The 27,878-nt window shown below is 40.1% G+C and overlaps 1 protein-coding gene across 1 annotated transcript in view; it reads left to right on the top strand.

The window, feature by feature from the left end:
* Window positions 1–27,878, top strand: part of LOC134619291 (phospholipid-transporting ATPase ABCA1-like) — a 172,160-nt gene that overhangs the window by 9,025 nt on the left and 135,257 nt on the right. Inside the window, exons 7-12 of the mRNA XM_063465060.1 lie at window positions 3,571–3,657; window positions 3,760–3,955; window positions 17,678–17,817; window positions 18,581–18,697; window positions 23,218–23,415; window positions 26,105–26,310. Coding sequence (XP_063321130.1) covers window positions 3,571–3,657; window positions 3,760–3,955; window positions 17,678–17,817; window positions 18,581–18,697; window positions 23,218–23,415; window positions 26,105–26,310 — 944 coding nt within the window. The remainder of the gene's footprint in view (window positions 1–3,570; window positions 3,658–3,759; window positions 3,956–17,677; window positions 17,818–18,580; window positions 18,698–23,217; window positions 23,416–26,104; window positions 26,311–27,878) is intronic.

Genomic DNA, 27,878 nt, shown 5'->3' with positions numbered 1-27,878 from the left:
GCATTGTTGGAAAAGTATTTACACCGATTGGGCATTTAAAAAGCCCTAATTCCTTCTTTGCAAGGTCACCTACATCTAGCATTCTTACAAATTATGCTGTCTGGTCTAATGAAGGTGCCATTAAAAATTTAAAATGAAGCTTTTGTAATGTGTCAGCCACTGCTGTTGCAGTTGAAACACAATTTCGGATGATGTATTTTGACCTCTGTGTGCTCACCTTATATAAGGAAATGTTAATACATGTCTGATCCTGCATCTGTTATAAATACTTTACATTTATAAAAAAGTATTTTGGGACAGGAACAGTGTCAAACAGTCAAAATTGGCATTTAAGAACTTTTTGCTGTTTATTTTTGATGTAACACAAACACTCATGATGCACCACATCAACGGGAGAATATTGTAGCCCTTCATTCTCAGAGTACTTGTCCCTTTAAAAGACTAATTACTCCAATGGATCATTGTTTGACCCAGTCACACAGACCTGACAGCCACATGTTGCTAGGGAAAAACGTGTATTCCTTCGTGTTACTGGTCACAAAAAATGCACTCCTGCACTCTTTGCAATTGCTTTGGTTGCTAGCAGCCGCCTGTATTTCGCATGGTAGACATCAACTTGTCTACAGACACACACTAGCTGCTCTCTGAGCAGCAGTCAAACAAGTGTGTTGCAAAAGGAAAACGGATAAAAATGTGATAGTTTCAGCCACAAACAGCATGTTTGCTGCAGGAAGGCACGGCTTTGTAGGACTCAGTTCCTGGTTTGTGTCACACTTTATCAAGTTTCAATACAACTGGACAAGAAGTTGGTGTTGTCCATGCACACTGTGAGTGACCACAGTAATCTGCACCCCTAGCAGTCAATGCCCACTCACCAGGGAATACACATTGTTCTTTAGCAACTGGAGATTGCCATGGTATCACCTTCTAGGCTGCATAGGCTATGGCTATTGATTGGTGTGGCTAGTGATAGTTTTTCTCCTTTTAGTATGTCCAGATGTTGTGATGGCTAACAGGTTACATTCAAGTTTAATTTAATGCTTACCCACTGGGACATCATGCTGACATTGTCAGTTAGAGCCAGACATCACTCATACCGAAGATCAGTTGCGTATAGCCGTAGCAAAATAAAATGAATATAAAATACTTGACCTTGTGTTACATATTTATTATTAGCAACTTCTCAAATAAAGTTAGACATTTATGCACCAAGCTGCTGTTTTACAAACTCTACAGTTTATTTGTAGAGGGTGGGAAAGAAAGGTTTGCCTACCAACCATCCACCGCTGAGTTAATCTTTCTAATCCACGAGGCTATCCTGTCCACCTGTGTTGGTGTAATTGATGGTTATGGTCATTAATTATTGGCTGTGATGTTGTGAAGTTCATGCCTAAGCAAAAATGGAATGCCAATTTAGTGCGAGTAGCTTTTGTTTGCCAAAATTTCCCATTCTTCTTTTGGCATTTTCTGTGTGGGAGTTGAACTTGATACTCGCCCTAAATTGAGACCTAAGTAATACAAAGCAAACGTTGAAGGACAAGATAATATTTATGGATATTCTTTCTGTATGTCTTATTTGAGTTTACTTTAATTACTGTGAAATTGAAATAAAGACAAATATATTCTGTGTCAGCCAGCTGGATTAATTTAAAAGTTAAATGTTAGGTTTCTCCGACTCTGTGACTTTGAAAGATGAAGAAAATTTAAATCTCGCTAATAATTCCTTCAAGGCCAAATGTGGTTTCATGCTTTACATTCTGAGCAGAGATAACTGGTGAAATTGGTACATGTAATCTTTAATAGTTAGTTACAAAAGCACAATCTAGTAATTAACATGTCACTCATAAGCACATCCCTAATAACCCCTAAACTGGACTACAATGGATAATAGTAGATTATTTGTTTGAGATCCAGCCAGTAGATTAATGACTCATTAGGTGATGATTATTGTGATTAATAATGATGATAATGATTATTTTAGATTTAGCTATGAACTTAGACAATGAACTACTTTTTCATTATGAAATTCATTCGTTTTACATGCTAAGTAGTGACTCAGTAAGTTCCTCATTATATTAGGATTACTTCTCCGTTCGCCACTGCCTTTGAAAACTGTTGCGTTTTCCAGCAAGTTCACTGGAACACATGTGATCAGATGAGACTTTGTTTGAAACAATGTTTACTTGAATTCTATTAAATCTTTCTGTTCCCTTTTGAGGTGATGAAAGTGTGCACTTTTCTTTGACTTTATCTTTGAGAGAAAATGCTGTATATGGGACAGCAAATCCAATAAATAAGTGATAAGGCAGGAAGTTCATAGGAGAGAGCATTTGAACAATTTAAGCCCACAGGCACTTTCAGACGCAGAGAAAAGCAGAGGCCGGACAAGATACGGTGGAAAAGCTCTTGAGCGCCTCAAGCAGATGGATGGGAAAGAGCATCGGGCCTTCGAACTTAAGGCTCGACGTTGCTGATTGATTGCGATAACAACAGTAACATAAGCGAAAGGACGAGTGAAGAAGTCAGAGTTTATCACTGAGGTAGTGATTGCCCAGGGGTAATTTGGATGTTTTCTTTTTACAAGGTTGAGGGTGGATTTTTTGGAAATAATATCAGGATGTAATGTGCGTGAACGACAGTGAATGAAAAGCATTCATCAAGAAATGAGTAGCTCGGCGAGGGTCGTTGAAATGTCAAAGTCATTTTTGTCTTGGTGTTTTGATTACATCCGAATACGTGTGGTTTCTCTGATGGATGGTTGGATGGACCATCCATCTATTTTCTTACCCATATCCAATTCAGGGTCACTGTTGTAGGGCTGCAGCCTCTTGTTTTTAGAGTCAACTCACCATCTGAGACTTCAGAAAGAAAGAAAGCTTGACAAATCTGTTTTGTTGCTATGGCTCACCTTAATGTGACACTGCTGTAATCTCTCCCTCTCACTCTACCATCACTGAGAGGGGGATTCTCAGTCGTTTTTGCCATAAAACAGTCTAACTCTGTCTCGTCTCCGTGCCTTGTCCTCCACTCAGTCACTAACAGTAAAAGTGATCCTCGGTGAAGCACTCGAGAATCGATGAGTAGGCAGGCTGCTGTTGACGGTGAGCTTCAGACGACTTCTATTTTAGCATTTGAGTTTTATTTAGAAACTCAGCTGCAGCGTTGCGCCTTGATGCATGAAAATGGCAGTGGTTGAAAGGGCATGCCATTTAACTCTTCTAATTAGGCTCACACTGGACACCTTCATAATGTCACTGAAACGCACAGTAGCACTTGTCATTTTAATGTAACTTTTATTAGCTTGTGCTAGGATGGTGATGCTCAGATTCAACTTACATGTCAAAATGGAAAGAAATGGCGTGTGTTCCCAATATAATGGCACTTAAATTAAAAGGGCTGATTCTGAATTGGTGTTTTTAGCTAAAATGTGGATTTCACTTAAGAGTCGGGGTGTACAAATCATGCCCACGATAGTTGGAGGGCTTCTAAAAGTACACTTTTTTAAAAGTAGTGCTCAATATTATTCCCAGCACATATTTATATTTATTGTTTTGTTTGGTCCTTTTTAAGCTTCCAGCAGCTTTGAACCTGAATGCAGCAGATGCGGCGACGCTGATAGGAAAAACCACTGCAAATGCTTTACCGCTGATTGAGGAGGTTAGTGCTGGTATCACGTACACGTGAAACGACAGCAAGACTGGTTGTTTTTTTGTGTTTCTTTTGCTTAAAAATGATTCGTCCTTACTTTGATATTTCCAGGTGGCCAGGTTGCAGAACTCCACGGCCTTTAAGGCTGCTAGTTCACTGGATTTCCAAGGCGACCTGATTGGCAGTATCAATATGTTTCTGTGTGGAAAGCAGCCTGACTCCAATTCCACCAATATGACCCTCGGTTTACTCTCACCTAGACAGATGGCTAACAAGAAGTCAATTTCCATTACGGGCAACAGTTCAGGTAAGTGCTGCAGCAAGCTCCTTTATAAAGCAAAGCTGTCACACAGGACTTTTGCTCTAATCATTTATCTGCATTTTAGCTTGACAGCACGGTAGGTGGTCATGGTAGCTGGGAAATAGAGAATATTCACAAGGCAGTGGCGCATAATGTGCAGCATCACGGGACACTGCGATTGATTTGCTGTAATTTTGCTGCCACGGACATACTGCGTGACTGCGTAGCGTTTGGAAAATGAGAAAGAGCTGAGAGTTGAGCTCGATCAGTATGTGCACAGGATGTCTGACCAGTCAAATGAAGTTTTCTTTTTTGTTCTGTAGGGATTTTGATATTTGGCATAAAAATGCAGTACACATGCATCATTTAAATAACTGCTGTACATCTGATGAGTCACACAGTGCAGAACTACAGAAGGTAAGAACCAGTACTTCCTGTAGTGGAAATGTCGGTGCAGGTGGGAAAAAATTTTTGAATTAGTGGTGCACGCACAGTGCAGTCAGCTGTGCACAGGATGTGACCAATTGTGCAGATCCAGGAAAAGGCACCTGTGGCACAGTTGGCATCAGAGCTGAAAACTGGGTTTGATTAGGAATGCATGTGTCAGAGGCCGGTCACAGCCATAGCTAATCAAACCAGCTTTTCTCAGTCCATTTAGAAGCCGCGTACTCCCTGCCCCGACGTGACGATGTTTTCTTAATGGGAAGGAAAATCCAGACCAGCTTCTCCCATGTGGAAGCTTATGTTGTTGCCTGGGTGGCGCTTTGGCACAAGGCGCAAATATATGACATCTTAAAAATGAACATATGGCAGTCTTAACTTCCCACAGAGGACAGATGGTGTCACTAGCACTTTTTTTGGGAGATCTGAGCCAGTTTGTTTATTTATTTATTTTTTGTAATATTTAGAAAGGGAAGACAAGCATGGCAGCCATATTGTCAGCATTTGTGCTCAAATTCTCCTGTGCTGTTTTGGATTTGCCTGCAGTTGTCGGAGTTTTTAGTTGAAGTTAAAGTCGTCTGCAACTGAAGAACAGCCAAGTTCAAGCTGGGTGAGAAATATATATCGAAAAAACACAAAAAGTTGCCCTCCCCAGTTTAAGTAAACTTGGACCAACTTAAAAACATCCAGCTCAGTTCTTCAGTTTTTTGCCAAATCAATCATCTGAAAGCAGTGGTTTGTTGACAGCTTGGTGATTTATTTTGATCAAATAGCAAAAAAGCAAACTGTAGAAATTTGTAGATATTTTCCTACATGGCTAGAAGTGCTATGGCTAGTGCATGGACACCATTGTTTCTCATACCTCATCCATACTGAGTAGTGTATAAACATGGTAACATGGTTCATAGTTGTCTTGACAGCCAGATATGCGTACCTTGCAGCAGTGTGCTCCTTATTAAGGAGTTACTCCAAGTAGCCACATTGGAAGAAAGTGTGGTATATTCACTCAGCTTTAAAAATCTGCACCTCGCCCACCTTCAGCGTGCGTCAGCAGGTGACTATGTGGATGGGCTCCTCTGCAAAATGCGAGTGAAACAGATATACAACTGCAAAATGCAAATAGCTAATGTAGAAACTGATAAATGTATTCTATAAATGATGCAACATGAAACATGCCCCAACAAAATTCATGGGATATTTTCTGTAAGCAGGCACCCTGTTATTGTTTCATACTGCAGCGTATGTTTTTAGTAGGCCCAAGGTAGAGTAGTGTGCAGAATGTGGTTCACCATTGTCTTGCTGAAATAAACAATAGTTCCCAAAGACATTAACTTTATGGTAGCACGTGTTGCTTCAAAACTATAAGCACTAATACATCATCACAGACTGAGAATGGACTGATCCCATATTTCGATCATCCAGGTCCAGATGTTGTTGACAACGAGCCGCTCTGTGGACTGATCCAGTCAGTTCAGCTGTTTATTTTTTATAGTTTGAAGTTAGAGAGCTAACGTAGCATAGAAGAAGCTAAAAAGCAAACCGACAGCAGTTTGGAGGCATTTAAACTCGAGCGATCCCAACGGCGTTTTTAAAAATCTTTTAATGTTTACAACAGGTCTTAATTCATCCACACACTGATTCTGTTTTCATGACTGGAAAGCTCTGACGGCGATGACGCTCTCTCCGTCTCTCCTTCTTGCTTGTTCACCCTTGCTGTCGTTGTGCTCAGTGTAGCACTTGTTTGGAAGCTTTTACTGCACTTACCGTAACGTAGCGCTTGTTGTTGCCAGCTCCATTAACATTATTTCACTTCATCTGTCTGTTGCTAGTTCCTCTCCACATGCTGTGTGCGTTTGTGTGTGTGTGTGAAGGAGAGAGTGATCAAATGGCAGGACAGTCTATCCCAAATGAGATCATGCCATGAGGCTGGCAGAAGCATTCTTCTCCTCTATTTTATGTTATGTTATTCATTTGCATGGCAGAATTTTCAATCTGGGTTTACTGACTTTTAAAGAAATCGTTCCCGAGTCACTTAACGGATTTCCTCTCTGGTTGCTCAGTTGTTCGCTCTCACAGCTAGAAGGCTTGTGTTGTGTGTCTGTGTTGTTTGCTTCTGCTCCTTGTCCCTGTGTGAGTCGCCTCCTGGTGCTCCCTCGCCCTCACACATCCCAAAGACGATGATGATTCTTGGGTTAACTGGTTATTCTAAACTGGCCACAGGTGTGGATGTAAGTGAAAATTGTCTGACTCTCTGTGTTAGCTCAAGAACTGTCCAAAGCTTGCCCCGCATCTTACCCAGTGTCAGCTGGGATAGGTTCCAGCCGCACGGCTAAGAAAATGAATGTCTGGACGCGTCGAAGCAGTGGTGTCACAGTGTGGCTCTTTACCAGGTTGTTGGCTTGTTTTTCTTGTCTCCCAAGTAGGCCATGTTTTTGCATCTTGGCTCATGTATTTTCTCATTAACTTTGGAAAGAAGTGGCAGTACATCATTTAGTTTCTACTGCTTGTTGAAGCATTCTCCAATTAGCAGGTGGATTAAAGTTATTTGAACTGTCATAGTCTACCTGGCAACAGTCCGGAAATTTTGTGTGCTTTGCTCACAGCAGGACGGCAACCGTTATGGATAACTCAACACCTGGATGTTTAAAAGAAGACCTGGCCAGACCATGTGTCTGATCTTGATTTATGGGTGGATCCTTTAAGACGAACAGACTCTTTTTTTAATCATTTGCACCTGCTTAAGTGCACCTGAATCTATTTTTATTTATTTAAAGGATGGTAGCTTTAACCACATGGGGATAAACATGTTTTAGCTGGATAAAAGTTCCACAGTTGCAAAAGTTTAAAGTTTTGGACTAATTCTATTAATATAAAAATATGTGTATGTATATGTATGAGTGAATCCATATAGGTGCAATTATATACAGTGGTAAACAAATGTATTATTAGGCCACCGCCCAATGTAAGGTGATTACCAAAATCCTTTTTATATTTCTGTAACGGTTAATCCACCAGTATGCACGCGCTCTTTACTCAAAATGACGTTTTAAGCTCAAATATAATTATTGTTTTTATCGTGTAATTTGTGAAATTTGCAGTTTTAGAAAAAAAGCAGAAGAAATTAGTAAAGCGTATTAATATTTTTCAAATTAAAATCCCAAATCACAGCTATTTACCTTCATTCCTGACATTAGTTTTAGTGGTTGAATAATGAATTTCTGACTGATTGTGGGTATAAAAATGTGAATTCGATAGTTAATTTGAAAATAACTAATACATTTCTTGAATAAAACATCTTTCTTGATTTTAATACAGACACAGAGACATAATTTAGATAAAGGAAACAGAAGGAATCAAGTGTGATTTAAATGAGTTATTTCTCTGCAATCGGTCTATGGTGAGCATGTAGTACTTTGCGCCCATAGTGTAATTGCTGTCTATGTAAGTGCATAAATGTATAATTTATAAAGCTGCAGTGCGTTATTCTGTTTTAATGCATTTAATTCAGTTGGATGGTTCTAGATTACATTACTTGTTATTTTTTAATGTAACACTGCCCCCAGCACAAATGACAGCTCAGTTTTATCCAGAGAAAATCACTACTAGGTGATGCTATCTTTAATAAAACTCCAAACATGTTTCTTCCATAAAATCCTCGAGAACGAGAGCTTTAGTGTAACTTCCTACAGCCGCACGCTCATTAGAGACCGTGCAGCGCTGTTTCATTAAATGTCTTTTCTTTGGAGAAAACTGCACAAAATGAGATTTTAATAAGAAGCCTCTATTCCCTGGGAAAAAAGTTGCACTGTTAAGTGGGATTGCATGCTAGTGTCGGTGCAAATTAGCAGAAACATCGGCTCTTCCTTACACGGTAGGCAGTAACATCTCTGTTAGCATGCTAATGGCTGTTTTGCATTTGCTGTGCTATTTCTTTGTGTTGGGTATGTACAGCTAAATGGATCTGGAATATGCAGTGTGTCTGCGTAATGGCCAATTACAACTCCTTTGTAAGTGTAAAAGTAGACTCAAAGGAACAGTGAAATAGCAACAATAAAGGCCAGCGCTGAGGTTTTGTTAACAGCTCTGTAATGTCCCCTTCTCAATTAATTGTTGATGGTGACTTCTGCGCCGTTATGAGGAAGAGTTGGTGCGGTAGCTGTTCTTACGTAACAGCGAAAGGGAATTGAAGGTTGTTTCAGTTTGTGAAGTAAAAAGGTGTCTCTGCAAATCATGTACTGACGGTTATGCATTATGTAGGGAGATTTGTCAGATGTCGTATTTTTTTTTCATGCTCATGTTCAAGTTTTTTAATTATTAAAGTGGATGTTATCTCAGGTAATCCCTCTTCTCTTTAAGCAAAAGTGAACAATCTGTGATGCACAAACAATCTTTTTTTTTTAAAGTCTTCTCTTGATTTATCAAAATAACCCCGTCATTGTCACGGTCCTGATTTTGCTGTGGGGATTTGACATTTACTGATTGTCTTGAGACTTGCACTTACAGTCCTCTGAGTATTTTCCCAGCGATATATCTCTTTGAATAATTGGCAGCCTTTAGTTCTAGTTTAACCACATCTATTTTGCTGTAGCCGGCGAAGAGAAAATCCAGATCTATGGTGACAGAGTGAGAGTGGCTCTCGTTGTGCTGCTGAAAGTCAAAAGAGGCCTCTCTGTGTCTGTTATGAGAGCGCGACTTCAATAAGATTTATTCAAGCTTATTTGAGTCTCTGCTGAAATGCAGCAACACAGCACTATTTGTACTGCTTGTAAGAAATAAGTGCTGTTTTATTGATGCAGGGGGGTAGTTCACTTATGACTGACATATTTGGTGTATGTGTGTGCTGTACCTGTATGGATCTGTGCACCCAGTGTGTGTGTCTGCTTCAGGTTCTTCCTTTCATGAAATGCATAAAATATGAGTAATGCACGCTCAGAAGATAATACAACAGCATGTGCAAGACTGTGTTTGTGCGCGCGCACGCGTGTGCGTGTGTGTATCACGGGCATTCGTGGTGCTTCGACAGCGCTGTCTCACTGTTGTGCAGAATTGAGCCCATCTCCAGGGTGCAACTCAAATTGATTAAATTTGCCAGGTAAGTTGAGGGGTTGACTTGAGGCTCCAAGCAATTATTTGACTGTGGCTAAACCTGGTGTAAAGAACAGATTTTCTTGTTCTTTCAGGCTGCTGTTTTGTAATAAAGCAAAGTTCTGTTATCAAAAAAAAGAAAGAAAAAAGGAGTACACAGCCCTGGAGAATACCTAACCTATGTAATCCGATGCTCCCTGTAGCCCACAGAATATCCAACTGATATATGTTAACCCGATATATCGCATTAGACAAAGAGCTATATGCATTTGTCACTGCCATCTCTAATCACGTTATATTGCTGAGTGGAGCTGTCTGCCCATATCGTGTTATAACCCCTTTCATTATCAGATGTATTTATGTCTGTATTTATGAAATAAGCTTTCCAGAGATTTAAATAAAATCTACATGTTGGAGACACTCTGTGAATATTAGTGCTGGGTATAGGGATGCATATATTGCTGTTAGTGGACGATATTCTCAGAGCACCAGTGGAAAGTCTGCATGACTGAGTGATGAAGCGGGCTGGAGTGACTCACAGCTGCATGACTTCACCGCATCCCATCCGGTGAAAGGCCGCTGCCTCTTAAAGGTAGTTTCCTAACATTATTGGCCTTTGGCCCTTTTAAAATGACACATTTGTCACTTGTGACAGAAATAATTTTTCCTTTTCAGGTTGTTACAGCAGCTGTGTCACAGCCGGAGCAGGTGGTTACGACTCAGAATGAGAACCACTGAGTTTGAAGAGGAAAAAAAAAACACATTAGCTTAATCACATCATAGAATATGAACACAAAGACAGGTGGAAATAGTCCAGACTCTTTGGCTTTTTTGGGGGGATATTATGCACATTCTATAACAAGACTTGGTCGTCGTTTTTTACTCAATTTAACAGAAACCTCTGCATTATTGTTCGTTATTTATAAGTACACTACCGTATTTTTCGGACCATGAGGCGCGCGGGATTATAAGGCGCACTGTTGACAAACGGGTCTGTTTTCATACATAAGGCGCACCGGATTATAAAGCGCATTACACGAAACAAAACAGTCAGATAAGTCAAACTTTACTCGGCTCATTCCTCTTACTTCCTCCACTTCTGTACCATTGATTCATTAATGTTGAATTCTCTGGTGGCTGCTCTGTTTTTCTAATTTTTGCTATGTAACTTTGCACTGTCCACTTTCTGCTGTAACAAAACAAATTTCCCACGTGTGGTACTAATAAAGGTTATCTTATCTTACATTAATGACTAACCTCATATTATGGCTGGATTATCTCAGTTGTTCTCCGCTACTGACGTTTGGCCCGTTTACAGCAATTTTCCATGCGATTGCATTTGTCAAAAAAACATCAGGAACTTTAATCAAGTGGAAAAAAGTTAGCGTTCATTCTCCAAGTTTACTGTGTTATGCTTTGGTATACTAACATAGCTGTGTCGCTAGCAATCGCTAGCACAGCATTATATACCATCTAGCCCAACTTCAGTAACCCTACAAACGTCACTATTGTGTAGTTTTCTGTCTTCATTCATGTTGGAAGTGATAGCAGAGCTGTATGTTTTATTTTTTTCCAGAAATCTCTCAGTCAGAACATGGTATATCATGTTTAGGTAACTAGCGAAACCAGCGAGTTAACTTCCTGCTAACCTCTAACTCCGTTAAATTGAATAAATTCGGTTTTCATGGATGCCTGGATGTTAAATTTAATTGTTACACCTGGTAAAGCAGCAACGCTGATCATTTTATTAAAGATGAAAGAATTTACACAGTGTTCGTTTGGGACCTGACGCGAACGGAGTTTTGGACCCAGATTACTAAGAGCTGGGAGGCTCCTGACTATGGTAGCCATAACATTCAGACAATCCATCAAGTGGTGCGGCTTCGTAGCTTAGCAAAGTCCTACTAAAACATTTTTTGACAGGTTTTTGAGTGCCGTGTACCACATAAAATCGGTTCAAGGTCAGTAAAGACAGCCAGAAGTCATAGATAAGGCGCACCAGATTATAAGGTGCGCTGCCGATTTTTGAGAAAATTAAAGGATTTTAAGTGTGCCTTATAGTGCGGAAAATACGGTACTTAAAAGTGTATTTCCAGCTTGCAAGAGAATTTTAAAGCAACCTAAAAAAAATGACAGTCCTAGTTATGGACGTCAGAACCTGTTTGGTGGGTATCATTTTTTTCTCTGCAGGAAAACCCTGTTCGCCAACAGGAAACATAGCTTTTAAAATCATAGCATGGAATTAAGATATTTTGTCTTGTCGTCTAAATGCACCTGCAAGTGTCCTAAGGCGAGCTCAGGGAGGACAGAAACCTTCGGTGGAGCCGAAGGGCAAAAGCTTGTTTGATCTTGATTTTCAGTATAAATACTGGCTGTGAAAGAGAGGCCTCTCAATCCTTCTGACTTTTGGGGTTTGAGCAGGTGGTGTCGGGAAAGTCAAAATAGTGACATCAAGATTTGCCCCTTTAATGTTGGCTCTTCCTATCATTGTGAAGCAGAACTCCTGCTCATTATGTGTTATTATAATAGTAATCATGGTCAGTATTAGACACCACATGTACTGTATATGCTTGGAACCATTAGTGCAAAGTTACACCTGCAGGATAACACTGCAGTCTGCCTGAAAACATGGTATCTGGAAAGGTTTTAAGTTAATCCTGATATGGTGAATTGTAGTGGTGTGGGGTCATGTTAATAATCCATTAAAATTTGGCTTACATCCACCAAAGTCTTCAAGGTCAACCTAATGATTTATTGGTTGAAAACTGACAAAATCCATATATAACTGAGCAACTATGTTCTTTAAAGTGTGCTGTGTATTGTCAAAATCTAGAAAGTAGTGTATAAAAATGTAAGATATCATATCACATATGACCTCTGACCTCTCCTTTAAGATCAATAGATTAAGCTGAAGGTCACAGATCAGTGATAATAATGCTATATAGAGATCTTTTAAACCACATCTTATTCTCTGTATTGACAACAAGTAGACATATAGGGGATGATATATGGGGATTCTAAATATCACTTTACAGTTTGCATCCATATATCACGTAACATTTGACCTCTCACCTTAGTTTTACATTTTACATCTTCCTCTTTATATTCAAGTTGACCCCAAAATGTGTTTATGTCTTTAAGGAAAGAGAAAGAGAATGAGCTGCTTAGTTAGTTACAACTATATTGGAGTATAATATTATATAATAACCTCCAATTATTCATGTGCCGTTACTTACAAATCAATGCGTATTATCCATTACCTACTCTCAGATAATGTCTGTGTAATCAAAGTACACATCGGTCATGCTACACTGATTTTTACTGCACTATAAACTTAGTAAAGTATGTTCAAAAAGGAACAAAGAAAACAAAATTAATATATACAAAACACAATACTGTTCCCTTAAAAGTAAAAAGCACTGTATATGTGATTGAGGCAGGTGATTGAGACTTGCCAGTTAAAATGTGTTGAGTGCTTAGTTAGAGTAGAAAAGCTCTCTATATATTCTGGCCCCACCTGTTAAATCCAGCCGGCACCGTCATGAACACAAGAAGGTGAAACAGTCACCAGGAGAAAGACACTACTGCTGTCAATTATTCACTGACTATAACTCATAGCAGCTCTACTTTATTATAAACCACATATATAAACCTACAAATGCCAATATGGCAACACATAGCATGACACTCATATACTTCCTTCACATATTTGTATAGTCTCTTATCCTATAAACTATAGATTATTATCTAGAACAGCGGTCCCCAACCCCCGGGCCTCGGACCGGTACCGGTCCGTGAGTCGTTTGGTACCGGGCCGCGAGAGTTGAGGCTCGGGTGTGAAATGTATGGTTTTCAGGGTTTTTATCGGTTTTTAGCGTTATTTTGTTATCGTTTTTATCGTTAACTCGGTTTTCCTGGGTCTTTTCATGTGTGTTATGAATAAATCTTCTTTTTTTTCGGTACCGGTACTAGTTTTATTTTGTTGTATTTATCCGCGACACCTTAAAGGCCGGTCCGTGAAAAATATTGTCGGGCATAAACCGGTCCGTGGCGCAAAAAAGGTTGGGGACCGCTGATCTAGAAACATAGCTACATTTTTGGTCTTTTTAAATGATTAAAACTATTAACAATACATCCAAAGCACATTTAGGTTATTCCCTACTGGATAGGAATGCTTCATATGATTTTAGTTGGGCTGGGAGACGATCAGGATTCTCTGTCCTCTATTTCAATCCCCATGAGTTGCTGTATCAGTCTGTTCGGCTGTTATCTGCAGATGACAGTGGTGTCTCCTTCTATGGAAAATCCACTGCAAGCCCTTTCATCTTACAAGCACCGAACTGCATATTTTTCTTAAATGCAGAAAAATCTTCCAATTTGTAGTCACTTTTTTCCCCCCCGGAGACATCTAACAGCCTATTGAACAGAGCTACCGAGCTATGCGCCACACATATGCCCTGTCTTTCAAGCGTTCCGATTGCAGGAGGTGGCATCTGTGCATGCACTGTGTGGCAGGAACAGCTGGTCAGACCCAGACTAAGGGGTGGCCATTAGCTCTCAGCGCACTGACCTCACAGGAGCACCTGGAAGAGACGGCCAGCAGGCAGAAAGGCTAACGTTTAATTGCACTGAAAATGGCCGCTAAAATGTCCCCGGTGGGGGAAATAGTTGCCCCGGTGAGATGAGAGGAGAAAAGGGGGTGTGTTGCAGTCTTGACAAGGGAAAAATGAGAGAGGACTGGAAAAAGCACTGATGTAATGACAGGTGTCAGGACAAAAGGCACAGTTAGCAATAGAGGCAGAGAGCTATATTGACTGGCAGATGACACACTAAAGTGATCAGCCGTTTGACGGAGTGCCAAACTCCAGGAATAACACGTTTTCAGTCAGAACAATCCCGACACAGCCTAAAAACAAGCTGTCTAACCCCTGCAGGTTCTCTTGCTTGCAGCGCAGGTCCTCATGTAACTTATTCAAGACTCTACCAACCTGGCAATATTCATGTTGGCAGATATGTTAAATAAGTAATGATCCTACCGCTGCTGAGCATATTGACTTTTTTCCTCTAGAAGCTTTTTCTTATGTCCTCAGGTCTGCGTGGTTTTTTTCTCCCTCTTTGTGATTTTAAGTAATAATTGATGCTTTTTTTCCTCATAAATACTTTGCCGTGACTAAATCAATATCAATTACTTAAAGGTTTTCCTTTGATAGGACAGCGCAGGGCATTTCCAGGAAATATTCTCGCTAACATCTTATAGATTAGAAAGCAAACAACCATCATTTCACAATCACTGCAATAACTGCTCACGTTGTGTGTTATTCCTTTACAATTCAGCTCTTTGGTTGAATATTGATAGATTATACCGCCGAGATGGCTTTATGTAGATGTAAAGTAAGATAAAACAATAATAAACCATCGCCGAAGCTTTCTTGTGACTCATGTTACAGAAAGGAGTAAAAAAAGCAAACAACGAACTCTGACACACATCGTTCGAACTCTGTCGGTGCGCATGACCCTTATAAAACTGGTATTTACGAGCCTCTCCCAACAGTGTGCTGAAATATTGCTTTTATATTGTGCAAACTACAGTGAGATCTGTTGGGTCAACGTTCTTGTAAAAAATTCTGTGAAATAAGGTCAGGAAACAGATTTAAGACTCACTTTAACCTCTTGAGTGAGTCAGTGGAACGGTCAAACATGAATCCTTAAAGCTGCAGCAGGCTGGAATATAACGTTTTAACAGACATCTCACTGTCAAACCTAAAGACTGTATATTAAATCTGAAGCATTCTTTGTAACGGCCAGCAGGAGGCGACAACTCTGGTTTCATAAGGAGGTCAGATTACGTAGAAGTCCATGATAAAACAGCCCTTAGGTCTTTAACCTCGACAGACTCTTTCATGACGGGTTTATAGTGTCTGGTTCTAGATTTGAGTGATTACTTATTTTCATTTTCTAAATTGCGGTTCCCATAAAGTCATAAAATAAGATCATGTGGGATGTGGTTTGCCTTGTGACTGATAAGGTACTACCATTATTAGCATGCAGCGTCCCTCTATTTCTCAGACTCACATTCGTCATGTCCACTTTCAAAATACCAAAATGTTCAGTGTTTATTTTTGATTTTCTTAGGTTAGATTGCAATAACGTTAAGTTCTTGTGGTATTATTTAGTTAGGGTTTAGTTGAGTTTTAGTCTAGGTTATGTTTCACTTATGTCTCCGTGTTTGTGTCTTTTCCTGTCTTCCGTGTTAGTCTGCCGTGTCCTCATTGTTTAACGTTTAGTTATGTCCCTGTGTTCCGTGTAGTTATTGTCTGCGTGTTTCATGTTGTCAAGCTTGTGTTATCATGTTTACATCTGTCCATGTTTCCTGTTTTATTTTGAAAGTTTTGTGTTTCCATGTTCAGTGTGTTTAGTTTTGCTTCCCCTGTAGTGTCAGGTTCATTTGTGTCAGCTGTGTTTCACAGATGTGTCTATTTCCCTCATTACCCTCCTGTGTATTTAAGTCCTCTGTCTTCGTCTGTTCAGGGTCGGGTCGTCTGTTTTGTCATGTGTTTTTTTTCTTCATGCCATAGTTCCGCATGCACCTTTTCAGATTTATGTTCATGTTTATGCTTTCTTGTCACAGTTTTCATAGTTAATCTTAGTTTGTTCCCAGTTTAGTGTTTAGTTTAGTTTTTTTTGCTCGGTTTGCCTTGTTTTATGTTCATGTATCTTCAGCCAAATAAATCGCCTTTGGTTATACTGAGTTTACTCTCCCGTGTCTGTTTTTGGATCAGCTCCACAAACATACTGGCTGCGCAGCCGTGACACAGTGGGAGGTTTTGCAGTGTCTACAGTAAGCAATGAGCGATATCGCTGTCCACTATCTGTTTCAAGTACTGGCCAATCGGACGAGCATAGAACACACCTCTTAATCGTTAAATTAAAGTGTTTTCAGTCCCATTGCTACAGGTATATAATATTAAGCTAGCTAGCTCACTGGATTGAAGTATAATACTGTAATGGGATGCCACTCACTGACTGTTCATAAAATATCTTCCTGACTAGATATTCCGCAATCAAATGTGACGGGTATTATTGGGAAGTGGAAGCATTTAGGAACCACAGCAACTCATCCAGCAATGTAATGTCAGACCAGATAAAGTTACAGAGCGGGGATGTTTAGTACCTCAGTAACTGCAGGGATCCAAACCTCATCTGGCATTAACGTCAGCACAAATGTTGTGTGCTGGGAGCGTCATGGTGTTAGTGTAGTCTTTACCGTACAATATAAAGCGCCTGCAGGTGATTGTTGTGATTTAAGGCTATGTAAATACAATTTAATTGAATTACTCAATGGCTGAGCAGTTCTTGTACATGCAAACAGTACTTTTGGTCGTACAGCGTATGCTCTGTGTTGTTTGTTGTTTCCTATACTGTACATTACACTTTTGATCTGGTTGGAAGTGGCAAAAATGCATAACTGGCCAAAGCAGGGGCTAGGTTTTCCAGTCCTAGAAGTGGGAAGGGAGCAAGAAAGTTTTTTGTTCAAAGGAATTAAACACATGTTACCTAGCTCATTTTTAATCAAGACTACATTAAGGAATCATTAGTATCAGTTCTGTTCTGAAAGGCAGTGATTGCATCAATACTGCCTATATGGTGCAAATGCAATCATTTGGCACGCTGAATACAGTAATGTACAGTTTTTAACATTCTTTACCATCTATGTGTTTTACAGTATCAATATAAATCAGTCTGCTCTTGTTGCATCAGTGAAAATCATTATATCCACCTTCGAAACTTTTCTTCCCCTTTTTAACAGCAGTGAACTTTTTAAACCACATAAATGTGTAATCAAACTGTTATTAGTACTATAAGTATTAATTAATACAACAGCTGAAAAGGCCAGGAAGATTTTCTGAAACCTCTCTCATGTTCATATTTGTTCAAACTCTGCTGAGAACAAGTACCGAGAGGTCTGTTTTCGTAGCCACGTATGAATTTTAACCTCGTGTACAATATTTATCATGTTTGCTTCTCGGGCGCTTCAATTTCTGTGATTTTTGCACAGATCAAATAACTTGTCTCTCCTCTTTCCTCCAGTCCCATGAAAGAGCATGAATCCAGTATGCACAGAGGAGTTTGAGATTTAGAGTTGTTTTCGTAGTCTTGCCATGACTTTCCCTGTCTTCTCCCCTCACCTCCTCTGTACCGTAGATGCTTTTTGTCAGACTCTTGTCGACACCCTGGAGAGCACACCTGGTCTGCGCTACATTTGGAGCACCTTCAAGCCATTATTGCAGGGGAAAGTCCTCTACACACCTGATACACCTGCTGCTCGTCTCCTGGTGAAAGAAGTAGGTCTAGAGGGAAAATGAAAGGTTTCTATATGTATGCTGACTTTTTGTGAACTTGAAAAGAATATATTGCTCTGGTCAGTTTAAGTTACGTTTGCAATGAAAAGTTCAAGCCACTATATCTATATTTATATATTCTTTTCTAAATTAAGAGTTAGCATGCATATGCAAATATATGTAAATCTTGCATACATAGGACCAGACTAATTACTGGTAGAAGGTGCCTGCAATCTGTCTATGAAAACAAAAAAGGAGGATGTCACGCATTAGTGCAGAGCTGGAAAATAAAACATTTAATCAGAGGGCTTGTTCATGCAATGCAATAAATATATATTGTTTTCCAAGACATGACATTTGTGCATGAGATTTGCATCGTTTTGATAGCTGCGTAACCAAAACAAACAACAGACATGCTGTGAGAATTTTGCATTGAAAATACATAACGAGCATGAGCAAAACCTGCCGACTTCACAGCGAGCGGCCCGGTGTTGGCGCAGGAGGCCCTCTTCACTCCAGACATAGTCAGGGTGTTTACAAGTGAATGTTCAGAGGTAAATAACCCCATTTACATTCAACACCGCGGGGGGCATGGCAGTGTTACAGTGTGATGAGTTCCTAGGGAGATTAGCTGAAAGTGCAGTTGTGGAGTGCTTTCATGTTTGTATTGGCACAGCGTGAAAAGAAGGCTCAGCGAGTATGTTTTCGGTGAGGAGAAGGTGAGACAAATGTGTAAAATAATAGATTATTGTTTTCTGTGTTTCAGGCAAATAGCACCTTTAACGCCTTGGCTATGTTAAGGGAGCTGGGGGACTCTTGGGATGAACTCGGACCGCGTGTTTGGGATTTTCTGCAAAATAGCTCACAAGTCAATACAATACGGGTGAGACTCTTGATGGTTGTTTATTTTATTTAATGCTGCACACATTACAATGGTTGGTTTGTACACTATGTTAAACATGGTCAAAGTATCTGAACTTTACATTGCTGGGTTTTTGGTGTGTTTTTTTTTACTACTCTTGGATTTGTGACATCATAGAGCAGGGTTGTCACACCCATTGTACACTGTGGGACACATAGCATAGCATAGCATCTCTATTTATAACGCACTTTACAACCAACAATGTTGGCCAAAGTGCTACAAATATAAAGCAAAGAGAAAACAGTTTAAATTACATATAGAATATCTTAAAATTCAAAATAATATAATTAATAAGAAACTAATTAAGAGACATCAACAAGTCCTGCTGTGCTGAAAGCCAAGGTAAATAAATATGTTTTAAGACGTGATTTAAAAACAGATAAGGAAGGTGCCTGTCTAACATGTAAAAGCAACTCATTCCACAATTTTGGTGCTGCCACAGCAAACGCCCGATCCCCTCTGAGCTTACGATTTGTCCTGGGCACGCTCAGGAGGAGCTGGTCTGCCGACCTGAGGGACCGGGAAGGTATGTATGGATGAAGAAGCTCAGAGAGGTACAGAGGGGCAGCATTGGACAAACATTTAAAAACAAATAAAAGCAGCTTAAAATGGATCCTAAAATGCACGGGCAGCCAATGAAGTGAATATAAAACTGGGGTGATATGCTCGCATCTACGAGTGCCGGTTAATAGACTTCCAGCAGCATTCTGAACTAGCTGCAGTCGAAAAACAGAAGATCGACTCACCCCAAAATAAAGAGAATTACAGTAATCCAGCCGAACGGTTACAAAGGCATGGATTACTGTTTCAAATTGCTGTCGCGCAAGAAAGTGCTTAATACAGCCTGCTTTGATCTTAAGTGGAGTGGATCATCTCCCCAAGATAGCTCCACATAAAAAGTCACCAGCAAATTTGGTGATGAGATTTACTGAAAATGAAAAATTCAGAAAAATACAAAAAATGCAAAACGACCTCCTTCACTTTCTTTTTGCAGTAGAGCTAAATGAAGAAAACAGTAAACATGCATTAGTGTCTTTTATAATTACTGCAGTGTATTTCTTTCTCTTTGAAAGATGAGCCTTACATCTGCTGCAGGTGAGAATGTACATGCTGTGTACATCATTTATTCACACCTTCTGTTAAATGTGGAGAGTGAGAGAGGAAAGTAATTATGGGTAAGTGCAGGATAATTTTCATCCTAGCAGAAAGGATTATCTATAGAAGTAAAGGACACGGACTCTTTGCCACCACTTCTCTCTCTTCCTCCCTCTCCTCTCCTCCCTCTATTTTGCCTCTCGCCGTATTTCCTTGACACTGACATTACTCCAGTGTCACTCCAAATGAGCTTATAGGCAGCTGGAGGGAAGCAGACATTGGGAGCTCCATATAGCTAGGGTATTCATTACCCTAGCCCTAACCTTTACACAAATGGACCAGCAATCCTCCTTTGTCTTCATTTTCTCCCCACCCAGCCCTCTCCCTCTGTCCACCTCTCGTTCCGAAGCCGGTGGCTTCCGAGATTTGTCATCGTCAGAGGTCATTCAAGGTCACGGACACGCTTTGCTTTGATGGACCAATTGCCGTCGCCACCACAACTACATCTGAGTTGGGTGATTTAGGGTGTTAAGATGAATAAAAGGAAATACTGAGCACAAGACGGCTTAGACATAAGAGTATTTGGGAATACTTTTTGCCTTTACATAGTTATAATCTGCAGGATTACAGTTCTGGTTGCTTCAGTGACACCTGTAGGTACTGCTTGAATAAGTGCTGTTTGATAGTGCATGTAAACAGCAGCCACTTCAACAGAGGCACAACAGAAAATCTTAAAGCCCATGCCTCTGACCATAAGAGGGCCACTTACTGTCACATCATGGATGTTACTGTTCCCATACTCAATTATCCGCTTACAAATGTATTACAAGAGCATACAGAGAATACAGCAGCCACAAAGGGCAACTTTGACCTTCAGATGAAGGTCTTAGCTAACCTAGGTACTCATGTAAGATAAGATAAGATAAACCTTTATTAGTCCCACAGGTGGGAAATTTGCTTGGTCACGGCAAAAAGTGGACAGTACAAAGTTAAGAGCAGCAAAAATTAAGCAAAAACAATAAAATAATCAGTAAAAGGACTAGATGTTACAATCCCTGATAATGCATTGCTTTAAACGGAGAAAATCTTGAGGGATAATAATAATGGATTGCATTTATATAGCGCTTTTCGAGACCCTCAAAGCGCTTTGCAATTCCACTATTCGTTCACTCTCACATTCACACACTGGTGGAGGCAAGCTACAGTTGTAGCCACAGCTGCCCTGGGGCAGACTGACAGAAGCGAGGCTGCCATTGGCCCCTCTGGCCATCACCAGTAGGCGGTAGGTGAAGTGTCTTGCCCAAGGACACAACGACCAAGACGGACAGAGCTGGGGATCGAACCGGCAACCTTCGGGTTACAAGATGAGCTTCCCAACCCCATGAACCACGGTCGCCCAAAACCTAACCAAGATGGCTGTTGGGATGGCTGTTATGAGGAAAGGCAGCCCAGAAACTTTACCAGTGGCACATATCGTTGTGTGCCTCAACTTTCAGTCTTTTACTCAAGCTAATCTGCCATTTTTTTTCCTTGGTTGGGTTTAGGGATTAGAGATCTGATCTAGATTATCATATTCAAATTTGGGACACATCGTCAGTAGTGGACCTTGGATTCATCGGGTGTTTCGGCCATTATCACTAGACACCCTCATCCAAGGAGGCCCTGCCAGGGTTGATCAGGCCCCGGAGTGTGTCACTGGTTTATGTTAAAAATAAAATAAAATTTAACATGATATATTGAAAACTGTGGACGCTAGCCTGCTAACAAACAAACAGACAGACAAACTAACATACAGAATCTGGATTAAGTTCTCTCCATGGACCCGATATTTCTCCTTCCTTTTCAAAGGTAAACACAGTTCAATTCTTCACTTCATCACATGACCAACAAGGTTAAATGGCACATCTGTGTGGTTTAAAATGCCACTGAACATTAAGCACCAGACTACACGTTTAAGTGCATGCAGCAGTAGCCGGATGAAGAGATGAACTACTGAACCGGATAAAAAGTTACGGTCAATTTGCCAGCATAACTCTCTCTTACTGCACTTTCAGAACGGCTCCGATTTTTTTTATTTCCTCAAAAGACAATTTTGATGGATCGTGTCCTTAACGTAGCGACCACAATGATAGATGTACTGATTTTTTTAAAAGGTCACACGCAGCGCAGAGATTACTTAATTTGACACTTTGTCCTTAGGTTAAGCAGAATATGATCAAAAGTGTTGACACTGAAATGCCACTGAGCACAGTGGGCAGAATATATCTGAATCTTTAACTCTGAATATCACACTGTAGAGGCCACTTTGTCCAATTGACGCGCAGCGCCCTTTGCTGACCAAAAGTCAGACTCCGCATCGTCCACTTTGAAATGGTCACCACAGTTAGCCGCAGCATGCGGGTCACATTTTAAAAAGCTATATTAAATGGGTGATTTCATTGTGGGTTTGAAGTGAATTTTCCCCGTTCTTCTTATCAGTGTTTTAATTTTACTTTGATGTAAAACTGTCATTACAGGAACGGTGTCAGATTAATACTTGGGTGTTAATTTCAGAGCAACTGGAAAGCGAAGGAACGCTGTGTGAGAGAGGGAGGGGAATGACTGTGGTGCTGTAACTTGAGGGCAAACACATGTAAACCAATAGATGGGAGTCAAATAGCCTTATTCTCAAAGGGTTATTGCATAAGAAGCTTAGAAATGGTTATTTCTCTAAACAAAACAAAATACATATTCATGTAACATGCTGTATGTAAGTGGGCCATTACTGCTGCAGCAAGGTTCAGTTTTCCTCCGCTTCTCAGCGTATTATCTTTATGAATTGGGTGCATGATTATGGAAATTGCGTCTTGATCTATGACCCGAGATGAATGTAAGTCACACACATGTTCCTTGCCATGTTAGTGAAGGGGAATTAAAGGGGAGGCCCTGCGCCTTTATCTCTTTCATGGTGCGTACGCGGCCTTGTTTGTGCGTTTCCAGGGAGGAGATTTGATTTGCATTTGTTCTCTCTGTGGGTCCTGATATATCTGTAGCATGCAAATACATTTTTTTGTGCACGTACACACCCTGTGCTGTAAATGAGCACTTCATGGCCATAGAGGAGAATAGTTGATGTGCATCTTAGAGCCGCAAGTACAACACTGCCATCTATCTTAATGCTGTTAATTAATTCTGCAGAAAAATGAATGTCAGCTCCAGCAAAGAGTAAAGCTGCCCCTCCCCCCATCCTTTTTATCATCCCTTCTTTTTTTTTCTTTATTTCTCTTTTTATAAAGGCTTTTGATTCTCATAAATATTTATTTGCATTCATACCACATTCATTTGAAGCCTCTAACAGGTGGCCATTGTAACTATAAATAAACCCATCTTCTTGCTTTCAAAATCAGGCTCTGCTGGCAAATCCTGTGTTTGCTGGTACCCTCAAGGCACCTCTCAATGGCACAGGGTGGACACCTGAGCTGCTGGCCAACTTCCTGTACAACGGGCCTCCGGAAGATCGTCCACCCGGCATGCCACCCAGTGACTGGCGGAACGTCTACAACTCCACCTCGGAAATGCTGAAGCTTCTCTCCACTTTCTTGCGTGTATGTAATTTATCTGCTTGTGCTTTGTAGTAAATGTGAACCACCTCATAAATCCGGCTTCCACAGGGTTTTGCGACCTCTCCAGTGAAGTGAAAGATTTTCTAAGTGTTGGCTGTTCTTTGACATTTAAGTTTTTTTTAAACATAATTCTCGCCCTTCCACCTCTATTCTTTCTTTGCCTTTCCTTTAGTTATTTTTGTTTATCTGATATTACCCGTGTGATTTCTTTGGCTGGAGTTGCTTTATGACCTTTGAAGTAGTCAAGCAAAATTGCTTTTTAGTAAAATCAGTGAGAGCTTTCTTTTTGGGTGGGGGGTGGTTGAAAAAAAACACAATCTAACTTTACCCACCCGTATCTTTAATTCAATGTATTTTAGTGCATTAGTGGTCATTTTATTAGTGTGAGCCTGGTTTTTTGCATCTAAAACATAAGGCATGTGCTCGTGTTTAGTGCAGTGAATTTGCTTTGTGAGCTCTTTTCTTGTGTATCCTTGCGCTGCTATTGTTCAAGCCAAAATCAAGACATCAGTTTTTTTGTTTTCTTCAAATCTTGAGTTGCTCTCAAACTCAGCTTTTGAGTCATTAGAAAACACGCCTCTAGTGTTCATTAAACTTGAAGAACCTTGACTTAAAGAACTGTCAAATGCACAGCAAGATCTACCACAGCATCCCTTCCCTGGTAATCATATAGCAATATTGCTATGGGCTAGTGAACCTGTAATGGCATCATCCAGTTGGAACACACACAGAGTTAACATTCATCCTGTATATTGATTGTGCCACGGTTCAAAGCAAAACTGTTCTTTCTCCAAATTGCACCATCAAATATATGCACAAAGCCCAACCTCGCCCCACTCCCGCCCTCCCATATACACACACAATATCAATCCGAGCGCAGGTAAAATGACAGCTTAGGTCCCTCGGGATTAGCCGTACACGGACAATAAAATTCCACTGTAATGCAATCTATTTTCTGCCCTAATGGAAATTACATTGCTCAGAATGGATAAGGAGCACTTATCAGACAGCCTTTACTGCAGCGATCGCTTGTCTGGATGCATACATGTTTAGGGAAATGATATATTTTTTAGGATTGGCATTGCAAAGACGCGGCGTAGCTAAAAGGTCATTAAGACAATGTAGTCGTGCATTTAGTTCCATACATGGTGATGCTTTATGTACACAACAAGTGAACTGAACAGAAAATACTAATTGCTAAAGTTATTTAAACCTGATTTACATACTTTTCAGTCACTGGTCAACAAAACCAACTACAAGCCTTTATTAGTGCAAATCGATAGCTTTAGCATACATGGGCAGGAGGAGGCTAACAAGTTTCCAATGTGCAGACACAGGACATTAGAGGAGCTATGCACCTTGAAAATGTGTGTTCACCAAATGAGTCATTTGTATCCTTGAAATGATTTCTTGGTGTGAGCCAATTACTTTCTAAAGATTAAAGCCCAACAATTTGTGCTCATTTTCTAATTGGCATGGCTCCTCTCTCTGTGTTGCCACCACCAGCATTAACACTAAAGGCTGCATCTTTCTTAATATTTTTTTTAAATAGAGGCAAATTAGAGCCTCAAATTGCATGTCATTTCTTTCATAAACCTGTTTAATTCAACAGCGGCGAGATTTATAAAACATTAAAACAACAGAAACAAACCTATAAATAGCATAAAAGGTCATTATGAAAATTTTCATGGCAACAGCGTTGAGCATCGCCATTGCAACGTCTTTATAACTCTGGGGACAGAACTTAATCGCTGGCTTTAGATGAAACTCCTCTGGTGCTTACTGGGAATGTTGTGCCGCACTAATCTTATTTAAACATTAAGGGCACTTGAGGATGACACAACTGTATGAGCTGTTATAACTTGTGAAGTCTCATTAACATGGGCAGATAAAGTTGATTTGTAGCAGCACAAATAGCTGATTAAACATAGATTGGAAAGGCTCCAAAGGACGTTTGTGAATGCAGAAGAATCAGGTTCACCGAGTACATCTGTATGAAAAACGTTGTGCCTACAAATAGGTTTGAATAAAGACGCTGTTAAAAAAATACATTGTTTGCTCAAATGATGTGTTGGGTAGCATGAGGCCGCTGTTACCAGGATTAGCTACAGCTTGTACAGCTTGTCCCTATATTTCATTTAGCACTTGTCCAAACTTTGGGCCCGTGTAGCTCTTCACTGCTCTAATATGCTTCAGTATGTGCTGAACAAATGGTGTTGTTTGTGATATTTCTTTCCTACCATAGCGGGATATACAATACAGATTCCTGAGGGGGGAGATGATAAAACTATTGCAGCACTGAGATGTGTGGACAGCTGTCAGGTGTGACTGCCTCCCAGGATGGCTAGCTCATTATCGTCTCGTGAAACAGGGGGACAAGGCTACCGAGCAAGGGAACGCTAGCAAGGGTGGATCTCATTTGCTTGTCTCTACTGAAACTCAAAACATTTCCCACCCCCTGGCATCTCCAGATAATTTGGAACTGCACTCTGTGTTGTTTAGTCACTGGCTGAATGATACTTTCTTTGCTAAATATCCATCTGCCTTTCTCCCAGTGAGCTCCTGCCTGCCTTTTGTGGCTGCTGAAAGACTGTAAAAACAGAATGGTTTACTGTAAACATAATAGGATGTTAGAAAAGTAAGACATTTGTGTGGGTCTGTTTGCTGACAGTGTTTGGATCTGGACAAGTTTGAGGCGGCCTCCACTGAAGGCCAACTGGTGAATAGAGCGCTGGATCTTTTGAGAAATGGTACGTTCTGGGCCGGGATTGTCTTTGAAAACCTCCAGCTGAACTCCAGCCTCCCACCTCCTTATGTCAAGTACAAAATTCGCATGGATGTTGATGAAGTAGAAAGTACCAGGACAGTAAGGCGAAGGTATGTAACACTGTTATAAAAACCCGTTCTTTTTGCTGAATACCAAAATGACTTTAACCTAATTTTATATTTTTTGTGCCATTTCTTCTGTCCCACATTTGATTGATGTCTCTGTTTGGTTCTTTGACAATACTAGACTAAAGAACTTGATGCCATATATATATGTATATATATGGGTAAATATTACGCTATAAAGCCAGAAGTTCAACAAAGCCAGGCTTTCTTTGCACTGGCTGGCTCAACAGAACTTTAAATCCCACTTTAAGTAGGAGATAACGGTTGTCATGCGAGCGGTTATCAAGCCAAGCTCACACATTAAGTGGCGTTTTACATGTAAAACTTTTTTCTGTGCAAAATGATCCCTATGAGTGTCACCTACTTCAATCACAGACGTCATCCGATGATGATGATAAAATGGGGATAAAAATCTATAAACAACATGAAAAATGTAACAGTAAAATGCAACACTGTTGCAAATAAGATGAGATATTAATGCTCCAGAAAGTCATTAATCTCAGGATGTAGCGCACAGAGCAATAAAATAAACCGTTTAATTGCAGTTAATGCTGAGTGCTGCTCTTCTTGCTGCTGTTTATTTCTAATGCGATGGCTGCAGAGTTGAGCTCTGAAACTTTAAACTTCATACATTTAATCATTAGATGTTACTGTCCTATAGCCTAATAAAGGACATATTGAAATAGTTTGGTCAGCAGATCAAGGAAAAACTAATTTTATTGCCTGAGTTGCTACTCGGTGAGTTTTCTGTGCTTTAGTAGCTGCAATTCCAGTAGAGTAAAACAGACTATCTTTAGCAGCTTGATACTCTCCATACTGCATCTATACATCAGTGCACAGTTTGCACTGCTGTAACTTCACAGCTGGGCTTCATTTATAATGTAAGGTAAAGCTTGAGAATTTGCACATATAAAACAAAAATTAAGATGTCAATGAAAGAAGAAACTGATTTTTAACCAAAACTCTGAACATAACCTGCTCACTCCTACCCAGGTTATATGTTTGGCACAGGTTACCATAGTGATTTAGTGCAACAAGAGCCACTTTTATGACACAGAAAACTGACTTTAAGCTTCACCAAGTGTCACCATTAATAACCCTTTTTAAAGAACCTGCCTTTATTTTCTCCTCATTTCAAATCTGAATGCTAATCAAACTTTCATTTAAAGCTATAAGGCTGTGATAGGCAATCACCAGCAGACGTTATGACCCATCGTAGCACAGATGTAACTGACCAAATTAATTATCATCCAGTTCTATTTAGTGTTTTAGTACATTACAATGAGCATACACAGTACTGGGGCTCTGAACCATGTAAATGGAACCAGACCATAATTAGTGTTATTAATTATACCTTGTTTTCTCTGAAATTACAAAGCTTATGTAAATGTGCTGACATATCTTCTCCTTAGACTCATGAGCAGGAAGCTGAAAATATTTACCAGGGCTAAGTCTAGATATCGAAAAAAAAAAAAAAGTGGATCCTTGTCCTGTCAAGCAGTTAGGTCTTTATAAATAAAGTTCCTGTTGCTCTATATAACCTCTAAAATAAC

This window comes from Pelmatolapia mariae, linkage group LG3_W (genome assembly GCF_036321145.2).
Source record: "Pelmatolapia mariae isolate MD_Pm_ZW linkage group LG3_W, Pm_UMD_F_2, whole genome shotgun sequence".
Taxonomy (NCBI): domain Eukaryota; kingdom Metazoa; phylum Chordata; class Actinopteri; order Cichliformes; family Cichlidae; genus Pelmatolapia; species Pelmatolapia mariae.
This window is presented reverse-complemented; position numbering and strand designations above follow the sequence as displayed.